This window comes from Barbatula barbatula, assembly GCF_947034865.1.
Source record: "Barbatula barbatula genome assembly, chromosome: 12".
Taxonomy (NCBI): Eukaryota; Metazoa; Chordata; class Actinopteri; order Cypriniformes; family Nemacheilidae; genus Barbatula; species Barbatula barbatula.
The window spans coordinates 4,624,169-4,634,901 of NC_136775.1; the positions used below are offsets into that span (position 1 = coordinate 4,624,169).

General features: G+C 36.6%; 3 protein-coding genes across 7 annotated transcripts; 2 read left to right on the plus strand and 1 right to left on the minus strand.

Annotated features, from left to right (window-relative positions):
- The first annotated feature begins 588 nt into the window (after nt 1-588).
- Nucleotides 589-3,207, plus strand: caspa (caspase a). Its single transcript, XM_079468758.1, has 7 exons — nt 589-1,201; nt 1,543-1,694; nt 1,766-1,942; nt 2,057-2,291; nt 2,382-2,498; nt 2,665-2,774; nt 2,860-3,207. The coding sequence occupies exons 1-7, from the start codon at nt 931-933 to the stop codon at nt 2,968-2,970; spliced, it is 1,173 nt and encodes a 390-aa protein (XP_079324884.1). The 5' UTR covers nt 589-930; the 3' UTR covers nt 2,971-3,207.
- A 1,238-nt stretch (nt 3,208-4,445) lies between these two features.
- Nucleotides 4,446-6,613, plus strand: pycard (PYD and CARD domain containing). 5 transcript variants are annotated; one of them, XM_079469242.1, is made up of 4 exons: nt 4,446-4,582; nt 5,096-5,424; nt 5,806-5,862; nt 6,245-6,613. In XM_079469242.1, the coding sequence occupies exons 2-4, from the start codon at nt 5,154-5,156 to the stop codon at nt 6,505-6,507; spliced, it is 591 nt and encodes a 196-aa protein (XP_079325368.1). In that variant the 5' UTR covers nt 4,446-4,582; nt 5,096-5,153; the 3' UTR covers nt 6,508-6,613. The 5 variants fall into 5 exon arrangements, with proteins under 5 accessions (XP_079325368.1, XP_079325365.1, XP_079325366.1 ...); XM_079469239.1 differs by having other exon boundaries at nt 4,458-4,582; nt 5,027-5,424; XM_079469240.1 differs by having other exon boundaries at nt 4,458-4,564; nt 5,027-5,424.
- On the minus strand, nt 6,215-8,707 carry LOC306901479 (sodium channel regulatory subunit beta-1). Its single transcript, XM_079469238.1, has 5 exons — nt 8,349-8,707; nt 7,819-7,985; nt 7,400-7,637; nt 7,078-7,237; nt 6,215-6,981 (listed from the first exon to the last, which is right to left on the minus strand). Exons 1-5 carry the CDS (start codon nt 8,401-8,403, stop codon nt 6,936-6,938), a joined length of 666 nt encoding a protein of 221 aa, XP_079325364.1. The 5' UTR covers nt 8,404-8,707; the 3' UTR covers nt 6,215-6,935.
- Nucleotides 8,708-10,733: the final 2,026 nt, after the last annotated feature.

The following is a 10,733-nucleotide window of genomic DNA, read 5'->3' on the forward strand; positions in this document are numbered from 1 at the left end:
AATTTGCTAAATTTATGTTTGTTAATGAAACTTAATTTTAATGTTAACGTTTCACATTTTCATATAATGTTTATAACATAAGGTCATTTAGTTGATGTCACATAACATTTTCTTTTATCTCTCACAAGATATTAGCTTAACGTTTATTCGAATTAATAAATGTAACTGCCCACTAATAACTATTATAATAAGTATTATTATAAATATTTATATTATATATAAATCCTCTGCCTAGTTGTTACAATTATATGTTAAAAAAACACAAATAATATAAGTAGTGCCAATATGAATGAATTAAGTTACATAACTGAACATGAAAATTTTTTACAATAATGTTGTAACTTATTTAATTTAATCGAATTGGACAAGCAGCAAACATATTTTTTTCAGTGTAGTTATGCATATTATTGTACATATTATAAATATATTGTATATTTTGCATAAATTATATATTGCGAGGCTAACCCCAACCCCACAAAAAACGCCCCATAAGCAGACCTACTTGATTCAATTCGAGCACTGTTTATGGGTGTGGTTAGGGGAGGGGCTTCAGTGTGGGTTTTATAATGATTTCACATTTAATTATACGAATAAGTCACCTCTAAAGAGTTCTTGTGGAAAACAAAATGGTTCTTCTATGGCATAACTGCAAAGAAAAATGTTTTCTTTTTTAAAAGTGAAGATGGTAACCCTTGAATATTATTTTAAAAGCATCTCATAAGTAACACATAACCTCATCATATGCACGTACACAAATGTATGGCGTTGCATTAATGTAACATCATTGTGAAAAACACAATGTTTCAACAGACGTGAAAGGAACAGAACCGACAGGAATGAACGGAAACGCGATAGGGGCTGTTTTGCTTTCACTTCTTGTGTCTGCCAGTTAACAACGGGCACTTGAGGAGGAAAGAACACTAAGGAAACATGGAGAAAACCATTAAGGATCACCTGATCGACACTTTTGAAGATCTGGGAAAGGATGATCAAAAGAAATTTAAACGCAAGTTGTGCGATCGAAAGCAAGAACCGCGCATCCGCAGAGCTCATATCGAGAAGACCGAAGACTCGCTGGATCTGGCAGATCTGATGATCAACCATTTCACTTCGAACGGAGTTGTTGCAGTAACACTCGAGATTTTAGAAGCCATTGCATGCAATGAACAAGCAGAGGAGCTGAGAGAGAAAACAAAACCAAGTAAGTGGAAAAAAGGGTTAATAATTAACCAGGCAACACATCTATAGTGTGTTACTTATTAACTGATATTAAAAATTAAACTTCATATAAATTATGTTAAATGTATGTGTCAAAATCTGTCGACAATGGTTGTTTTCACTATAGTACTGCAGCAGAAAACTTGTGGTTTTAATTTTTGTTTTAAGAGAAAATTAAACTTGTTTGTGACAGCTGAATGTTACATTTCTGACAAGCCAGCCAGTCTCAGTTGTTGAAAATATGTATGCAGTTATCAAAGTTGAATGATTAAAGTGTGGTTTTATTTTCTACCAAAATATTTTGATATGATTTGGTTTCTGTAGGCACCCCAGTGGCTCAACCTGATGATGTCGACCAAAAACCAGCACAAAGTGATCTGAATGCTGATTACTATCTGTCAGATGAATGTCCGGAAGATTTTAATCCGTGCAGCCCAGCGTTCAAAAGCAAAATCCTCAAAGAAAAGGGCACGGAGGCAAGTATTTTATTTTCACCAATGCTGTCTTGTGTTTTGTCAATAATACACACCTTTGGGTTTGTTCTTAGATTTACGAAACACTGGATAAGTCCAAAAGAAAACGCTTGGCCCTGATTATTACCAACATAAACTTTAAGAAAAAGTCTTTGAATAGAAGAGGGGCGGAGCAAGATGAAAAGAACATGGAGTGCCTGTTAAGGCAGTTGGATTATGACGTTGTTAAACATAGAGATCTCACTGGAAACGTACGTTAGTAAAATGTATTTTTACAGCTGAAATCCTTGTGTTGTGTTCTAATCACTTCATTTTTTGTGTTTGGTCTCCATTAATGCAACTTTACTGTACATTTGATTTGGCAGCTAATGGATGACGCCATCAAGAAGTTTGCTAAACGAGAAGAACATAAGAATTCAGACAGCACATTTGTGGTTATAATGTCCCATGGAATGCTGGGTGCCATTTTAGGCATCAATTATGATGAGAAAAGCAATGATGTCTTCCCTATTGATAACATCTACAAGCATCTGAACTCAGTGAATTGTCCAGCTATGCTTGATAAACCAAAGGTCATTCTGATCCAAGCCTGCAGGGGAGGTAGTTAAATGATTAAAAATACAGTCAATTGACATCCTTACATCAGTGTATTCTCACTAAATGTTATTTCACATCTGTGTTGATTTTCAGAGGAACATGGACGCGCGTGGGTTAATGATGGAGTGCCGCAGGAGCCAATGGGAATAGAGGCAGATGACTTTGTGCACAGAGAGAAAGATTTTATCTCACTGTTGTCCTGCACCCCTGGTGAGCATTCAGAGACACGTTGATTATTTCAAATCAGAATTCTGAGATCAGTTGATGTTTTGCAGCGTCAGAGATTTAGTAATGTCTGACAGGAGGTTGTTATTATCAAAGTTACTGAGTTGTTTTGCAGATTTGCTAACTCCATGCTATTGAATTTTATTTACAGAAACCAAGTCCTACAGGCACACTGAGTTTGGAACATTTTATGTCTGTTGCATACTGAAGGTGTTTAGGAAAGTTGCACACGAGGACCACATTGAGGAATTGTTCAGGAAGGTAAATCAAATGTTGCTGCAAGTTGAACAAAGTCTGTGTGAATATTTTGTTGCAGTTGAATCACGATAATATTCCCTTTTTGCAGGTTATGAGATGCTTTGAGAGTGATAAACACATGTTAGGGGTCTACAAACAAATGGTGTGTAAAGACAGAGCAACACTGACCAAGCACTTCTACCTTTTCCCTGGACTATGAAGGCATACTCCAGTCCTCTGTGAATTATAGGTGGCATTTGGAGTCTTCGTGTCTTTTTTACATACTTAAGTTACATTTCCTGTTATGGCTGTAAAAACCTGTTCTTTTACAAACAAGAAAAAAACGAATTGATGATTATTCTGTCTGTATTGATGTAAACTGGGCTGTTTGTGTGTTTCCAAAATATGATTAACATATTATTTGAACCTTATGATTAAAATGTTTTTATTAAATTGATACGGTTTTCCTAAATGTCTGATGGTTATGTTGTACTTAAAGGCATTCCTCGCATCATCCACATTCAAGTACACGTAAACATAAACAGAATAAAGAGTTGTTACAGGTGGGAACAACTTTTGTTTTAAGATGCTACCTGGAGCCCGTTTCCGGAAGCAGGGTAAGTGCAAACTCAGTGCAAGTTAACCCCAGAAAAAGGGATACTCTGGGTTTTCCGTTTCAGAACGCGAGATAGGCCTCAAACCCAAGACCGGGGTAAATCAAGCCCCTTTCAGAAATCGAGGTATCTTATACTCAGTAATATCAGATAGTAAGCCAGTAGGTAACCTACTCTGTGAAACTAGCCTGGTCGGGAACAGGTTTTATTTTACAAACCCAGGGTTTGTTGCAATCTCCGCCCCCTTATAAAGTCATTTTCTCCCAAGTCAACTCTCTTTCTTTTGCTGCTGCGGCTATGTTGCTTTTCTTTCTGAAAGTATGAATGAGTGAAACAAACACCAAAACCAGACAAACAATTTAGTTATGTTGACAAGATACTGAAGACATCTGTGAATCAGAATGAAAAGACCCTGTTGCATATACCATGTTTGTTTTAGAAATATATACTGTATCGTCCCTTATTTTTTGGTGCTATTCCTGTGAAGTATGACTTCATTCACAGCATTACCAGATGAGATTGAATCGTTGGCTTCAACTTGACTGTTGCCTCCGGGCGTACACCTGGTATTTTTGCTGTAGCTGTTTGTGAGTTTTCTTGTTCAACTTGTTTGAATTGAATGAGTAGTTCACCCCAAAAGTAAAACCCGTCAGTCTAATTGTTTATTCACTCTAAACCAGAATGGCTAAGAGACTTCTTCAGAACACAGAACAATATTTTGAGGAATGTTGGGAACGATGGTAACCAAACAACATTGCCCCAAAAAATACTTTTGCTTGATACATCCTATATCATTCATAACATTGACACCTCTGCTGCAAATGAACACATAAAGTTTGTTTTGGAAACCTATGGTTCCTGTACAATTACTTCAAAAGACAGAAGTGCAATTACTTACATAATTAATAAAGTGAAACATATGATGAAGAAACTTACTGTGATGCTTCCCACTCTTTGTACAACATCTCTAACACACCAAAACGTATCATATATTCACAGTTGACCGTCATCTGGCAGTGAGAGATAAAGACCGAAAACACAAAACGCTCGACCCTGTGTGCCTAAGAAAAACATCCATGTCACAATTCACCCCGCGTTACTTTGTGCCCACTCAACGGTGCATGCCCCAGAAAACTCAGTTGCTAAAATTCTTCCAAATATCCTTCATCTGTGTTCAACGAAACAAAGAAATGAATACAGGTTTGGAACATCTTGAGTGTGAGTAATTCAAGACAGAATTTCTATTTTTGGGTGAACTATTCCTTTAAGATTGGAAAAATCTGACTGGCTTTATAAGTCACTTCAACTTACTATTTTAAATGTTGCCCATGTCTTTAAATTTACTTTACAGGAACTCATCAAAATATGTTAAGTTACATCAACTTAAACCAAAATGTCACTGTACCTAACTAATAATAATAAAATATCTAGTGGTGTGCTTAAAGAATAAATTAATCTGCCTTATCTATTTTCCAACGATAACATATGTTTGTTTTGTTATTAGGTATATAGTATATTGTGAGAACTTCAGTTCTTATTTTGAGTTACATGCAATAAAAAAGTAGCTTGCCTTTCAAAAAATGCCCTTAAAATAAATTATGTTTCAAAAGTACAACTTATACAAATGCGATTTGTAATGGAATATCTGTGCGTTTATATCAGATCGTTTAAGGGAAGTGATCATGTAAATGTATGTAGTCTCCACCTCCTAAAGACTCCTATACCTTCAAGCCACAGCTGGTTCATTCTCGTTTCAACGACCACTGGAAGAGGCAGAGAAACCTGAGCAATGGCGAAGACCCTTAAGGACCACCTTATCGACATCTTTGACGATCTGCCTCAGGAGAATGCAAAAAAGTTCAAAAGCAAGTTGTGCGATAGGAGTAAAGAACCGCGCGTCCGACGAGCTACAGTCGAGAAGATCAAAGACTCGCTGGATCTGGCAGATGTGATGGTGGACACTTTCACATCGAGAGAAGCTGTTACAGTAACCCTCGAGATTTTACAAGCTATTGGGTGTCATCAACAAGCAGAAGATCTGACTCAAGCCACGGGACACAGTAAGTAACATTACAGGGTAAAAGAACAAATGCATTGTAAATGTTTGCAACGAAAAAAGTTAACAAGTCTTGCAGAATTTACTTTCGATTTCGACCAAGTCGAAGGTCAGCTCATGGCAGTGTTTTAAAAAGTAGGAATAAGTAAAAAGGCTACTTTAATAATATTGCATAGTGATTCAATGTATTGAACAATATTGAATAGTGATAAATCAACAAAATAACCAATTTTTGGCGTTAACAAGGCTTACATAAACCTTAGGATATAGAATAGCTTTAATGGATTTGTTTGCCTTTTCTTGTACATTACGTAATAAATGTAATCAACTCTAAGATTAATAGCACAAAATAACAATATTACTAAAGTAATTCTTGTATTTTCAGCTGGAGCTAGTGGCAGCGCCGAGGTGTCGACAGGAAGCTCTGGTGCGCCATCTAAGGGTAAATAATGGCAGCTGAAATAACTTCAAAGAACTCTTCAGTTTGGGAGAGAATGAGTAAACATATAAACGTGATTATAGATGTTATCCTGCCTGTGAAAAACCCAGTTATTTTTAGTGATGTACTGTTTTCTGCATAAGACATTAATGTAAAATGTAAACACCATTATGTGAAAAAATAACCTTCATATCTTTAACGTTGACTGACTACGGCCATAGATTGAAATCATAGTGAAACGAATGACCGAAATCAATCTTCATAGATAATCTCCATTAGATTTTGAGACTCTAGCCTGGTTTCACAGACTGGGTCACATATAATCCAGGTAAATAAAACGACATCCTCACCATCTGACCAAATGCATTATTTTATGTCTTTATAGGCAAACATTTCATCGATATACATCGAACAGAGCTGATAAACCGGGTTAAAAACGTGGATGCCATCCTGGATGAACTTATTCAGAAGGACATAATCACAAACCAGGATTATGAGGAAATTCGCTCTCAAAACACCCCGTCAAAGAAGATGAGAGATTTATTTGCAGGCCCACTGTGTTCGGCTGGAACTGCAGGAAAAGATGCTTTATATGTGGCTCTCAATAAGTGCCAAGCTATGTTAATGAAAGATCTTGGAGCTAAGTGAAATACAAATTAAAATCCTGTCGGCCTTTTTTTACATGGGAACATTCTGCAGACAAGCCATTTCATTTGTAATTGTATTAACGATTGTAAACAAAACCTATATAAACATAAATTAATGTAATATAAATTTACTTTCTGTTATCTTTTTATAACTTAATTACACATCAAAATTGTGTTCATTGTTCAACAATAAACACCCAAATTAAGAAAGCCACGTGTTTTCTATTCTTTTAGTTTAATATTTAAGTACAGTATTTGTAGGCCCTGTACATCTCTGATACCGGAGTCAAAGTAACTTATAGGTTAATAAATGTAAAATATTGTAGAAATGTCTCTAGAAATTTGTGTATAGGATTCACAGTAATCAGTTCATCTCCTGTAACTCACATAGATGACTCTAACTGTAAATTGTACTAATCAATATTGCAGTTATTCCAGATGTACCCCATCACAGGAGTCCTTTGAGTCAATGAGGCTAAGAAAACAAAATATCGAAAAAGCGGGTTTTAAAAAATGTACCTGGCAACATTTACCAGACCAACATGAATTGTACAGATAATATGAGCCTTACTTTTTTTGGGCACGTGCAGCTTTTTTGGCCTCTCGAGCTTCGTTCTCAGCATAGATCTTCTTATAGCAGTAAATCAAGACTCCGATCATCCACAACTGCAGGACTATGATCACCACATACATCATTATCTCAGATATAACAGCTGTCAGCTCGGGGTTGGCTGGGGGGCAACAAATGGAAGCATTGTTTACATTTATGAATTTGCTTTTATGGCAACTTAAATCAGTATGTGTGTTTTCTGGCCAACCTTTGCATAATGCAATTGTGCTTAGATATGTATTATTTGTGATTGGGTATATTACGAGATTGATAATCATCTTACCCTCTTCCACAACGGTGAGTTCTATTTCTTTGATTATTGTCACATGTTCTTCACCTGGTGGAAGGTACAGTGTGCGGTGGAAGGTACAGCGGTAGGTACCGGCGTCATCATATGTGACGTTGTCAATGAAGATGGCCCCAATCTGCACATCCTTCGTTCCCATCGTCCCGAGCCACTGTAGTCTTCCCTCAAACTTTTCATGAAGAACATCAGGCGAAGGATATTCATACTTGAAAATCTGAGAGGATTGAAAGTGGATTTTACTTACAGTATATGTGAAGTCAGACATTCAAGCAGAAATGCTTCCAATATATTATTATGGATATAGACTGTAGTTACAACAACATTTTTACAGTTTTACGCTTTGTGGGTCAGGCTGACAAGACAGGTCCGCCAATGCACAAAATCATAATACTAACATGGATAAAGTCCTCCTTTTCAGGTGGTTTGTAATGCCAGTCCACAATAGCAGAACCAACCACCTCTTCTCTTCTCTTGCAAGAGATGCAACCCAACATAAAACTCTCTCCAGCCACGGCCTCTGTCATGGAGTCCACTTCGGCACATCCAGTTTGGCCCTGTGGCACTAAATAATGAAATAAAAGCTAAAAAGTAGAATGTCTAAACAACACTTATTTAGCTAAAATGAAATAGCAAAATGGAAGTGATGTAAACAGAGATTAGGCCTGGCATGGCAGAAGTGACAAAACAAACTAAAAGATTTAATGTCACATTTATTATTCTAGTGGCGGTATAATTCAGTTAATAAATGGTGTTGTATGAGTCCTGTACGATACATGATGATAATCGTTATATTTGTAGAATAATATTTTAACTTTTAAACTTGATTTTAGTCTCAAGTTAACAATACATGAGCATTTTAATGTAATAATCATTCACATAATAATAACAAGTAGCACATAGAGTTTAGTAGCTAAACGTAACTGACCTTGAATCATAAAAAAGACGCCGAGAACAAACAATGAAACAAATCGGAGGGACATTTTGACACTTCAAACAATCGTCCAAATGATGAATCCAAAGTTTCCTTTGTTATAATAACAGATTTTTAACCAGTAGCCTACCGGACCACAAACGTCCCATTTCGTTTTAGTAATTCAATTAGTAGCGAAATTCACATTTCACCACAATTCTGCTGCCATAGTCCTACTTGAAAAGACACGCGTTTAAAGTTTTAAAGCAATATTCCGTCTTGCTTAATTCAGTTTGTGTCTTTCGGCATAGACTTGGCGTTTAGAAGAGCTAAGTATAGACCGTGTGAATCCTTGTGCTTGTCATTCAATACGCAATCCGAGAAGTGAGTCCGATCGCTTAATCCTCCGGTCACCTACACCCGACTTCGTCAAAATCCTCCGATGTTGCATTTGTAGCTTAACACGCATAAAATATATAAAACTAACACTGTCTTCTTCATGTAGCCTACTGATCGACACTACAAGGACCATCAGGGTTTAGTCAAGAAATGTGATATATTATTTGTATATAGTACAAAGTACATACATTTGCAATATATATTTTACAATTAGCCTATAATATGTAATTTAAAATGCATTATTTAATTCACGATCTGTCCGAAAAAGCGCCATCTCGGGATTGTGCTCGAAAAAACACATTTTGCATAACCTGCCCCTCCTTTTTACAGTATGTGTCAATGTCTTCGCAATTATGTTCAAACATTCTTGTTCATTATAGTAACTTTTCTCCTATAACATAAGCAGGAAATCCGTTCTGGATATATTTGTAAGGTTATATGAGTACGATTTTAAATCCGTATTTTCCAAAGCTGGAGGGTCGATATGCAAAGAGTTTGGTTTGAATGTTATTTTACTGGCAAATTATTCCTGTGTAAATAACAATGGAGTCTTGATCATTGATGCAAAGGCCTGTGCAAGACCTTTAAAGACTTCAAACTACAAAACTGGCCATAGGTCATAACTGCTTTTTGTTGATATTACTTTAAATCCCATACTATTTCTATTTCTAATGCTGAATCACCTGAATTAATGTGGAAATATATCATATTTAGTTATACTATAAAGGTTAAATCAATGACAGAAACAGCAAAGTACTTTTTATTTTAACATTACTATTTGTTTTCATACATAATCAATATCCTTTATTTTTATTTGGCAACTTTATGTTAAAACTAGTTTATAAACGTTTAAGGATGGACCAATGTATGTGTGGTTTGAACTCAAACATGTGCATTGGTACAGTTTTATTTTTATAAGGTTTATCACACCATCTCCTTTTATTTTCTCTACAAGACACTGACGTTCAGTGTCAGTTTACTTAATCTTGAACACAAGGCCTTTTCAATACATGGAGAACAAGGTTAATAAAATACTCCCTGATGGAAAAAACCTCATCTATCTTATAAGAAAATGCATTTCAACTCTTTAGCACACAAGATGCAAGCAGCAAGCGTCCGATTCCCAAATTGAACAATGTTGGTGTACAGTGCACGTTTTCCCCATGTGCACGTTTTGTTAGCTGTAGGGTACGCGCATCATTTAGTTAAATGTATTTACACTGACTCGTGTCACGCCAGATTGCGTCAAAGGTGCCTTACACACCGGCAGTGCAAGCTGTTTGGCTTCCCTGAACGTCAGACCACCCGCCCCAGGAACAACAGGGTCCACGTGGTCCGTACGCAAGGCGGCCTGCTCAGTTTTCTTTTCCACACCCACAAGCTGGTGAACTTTTTATATTTAGCGCCGATCGAGTGTCCAGATGCCCAGTCAGGGCCAGCGGGCGTTCAGCGACACAAAATCCCTTCAGTCGACTAGAGCAACACAACTCTTAAACTTTTAGACATTGCCACGAGAGAGAGAGAGAGAGAGAGAGAGAGAGAGAGAGAGAGAGAGAGAGAGAGACAGTGGTGAAACGCTGTAAACGCCGAGGTGAGTCAAGGTTGTTTCTTATTTTGTAAATAAACTCATTGGCTCATCGTTCCAAAACTGTATAAAAAGAATCTACAGAACTAAAATATAACATATTTGGTTATATACAATAGATAATGTAGCCTAACGGTTACAATATAGGCTTGCAAAGTCTTCATGCATTACCCTGCAGCATTTGACCGTAAAGTGGATGTAAGCATACATTTTACATTGTGTCTTGGGGGAAAGTTTAGAAGGTTATTTTTCCAGACATATGTAATCGGGTATATGTGACCACGCACATTAGAAATTATTGTTCTAATAATAGTCCTAATATGTTTCCGCATTGATGTCTGTTTGTCTTTCGCAGTGAAAGCAAGGTGACCCTATTCCTATAGAGAAACGGTCTGAGAGGCATGAGGGTACATCAG

Excerpts from the sequence above, each read along its gene's own strand:
- pycard (XM_079469242.1), top strand. The coding sequence starts at position 5,154 with ATGGCGAAGACCCTTAAGGACCACCTTATCGACATCTTTGACGATCTG. Across the intron at positions 5,425-5,805 it reads GACTCAAGCCACGGGACACA|CTGGAGCTAGTGGCAGCGCC; the intron begins GTAAGTAACATT and ends TTGTATTTTCAG. Across the intron at positions 5,863-6,244 it reads CTCTGGTGCGCCATCTAAGG|GCAAACATTTCATCGATATA; the intron begins GTAAATAATGGC and ends ATGTCTTTATAG.
- caspa (XM_079468758.1), top strand. The coding sequence starts at position 931 with ATGGAGAAAACCATTAAGGATCACCTGATCGACACTTTTGAAGATCTG. Across the intron at positions 2,292-2,381 it reads GATCCAAGCCTGCAGGGGAG|AGGAACATGGACGCGCGTGG; the intron begins GTAGTTAAATGA and ends GTTGATTTTCAG. Across the intron at positions 2,775-2,859 it reads TTGAGGAATTGTTCAGGAAG|GTTATGAGATGCTTTGAGAG; the intron begins GTAAATCAAATG and ends CCCTTTTTGCAG.
- LOC306901479 (XM_079469238.1), bottom strand. The coding sequence starts at position 8,403 with ATGTCCCTCCGATTTGTTTCATTGTTTGTTCTCGGCGTCTTTTTTATG. Across the intron at positions 7,986-8,348 it reads CGTCTTTTTTATGATTCAAG|TGCCACAGGGCCAAACTGGA; the intron begins GTCAGTTACGTT and ends TTCATTATTTAG. Across the intron at positions 7,638-7,818 it reads AAAAGGAGGACTTTATCCAT|ATTTTCAAGTATGAATATCC; the intron begins GTTAGTATTATG and ends CAATCCTCTCAG.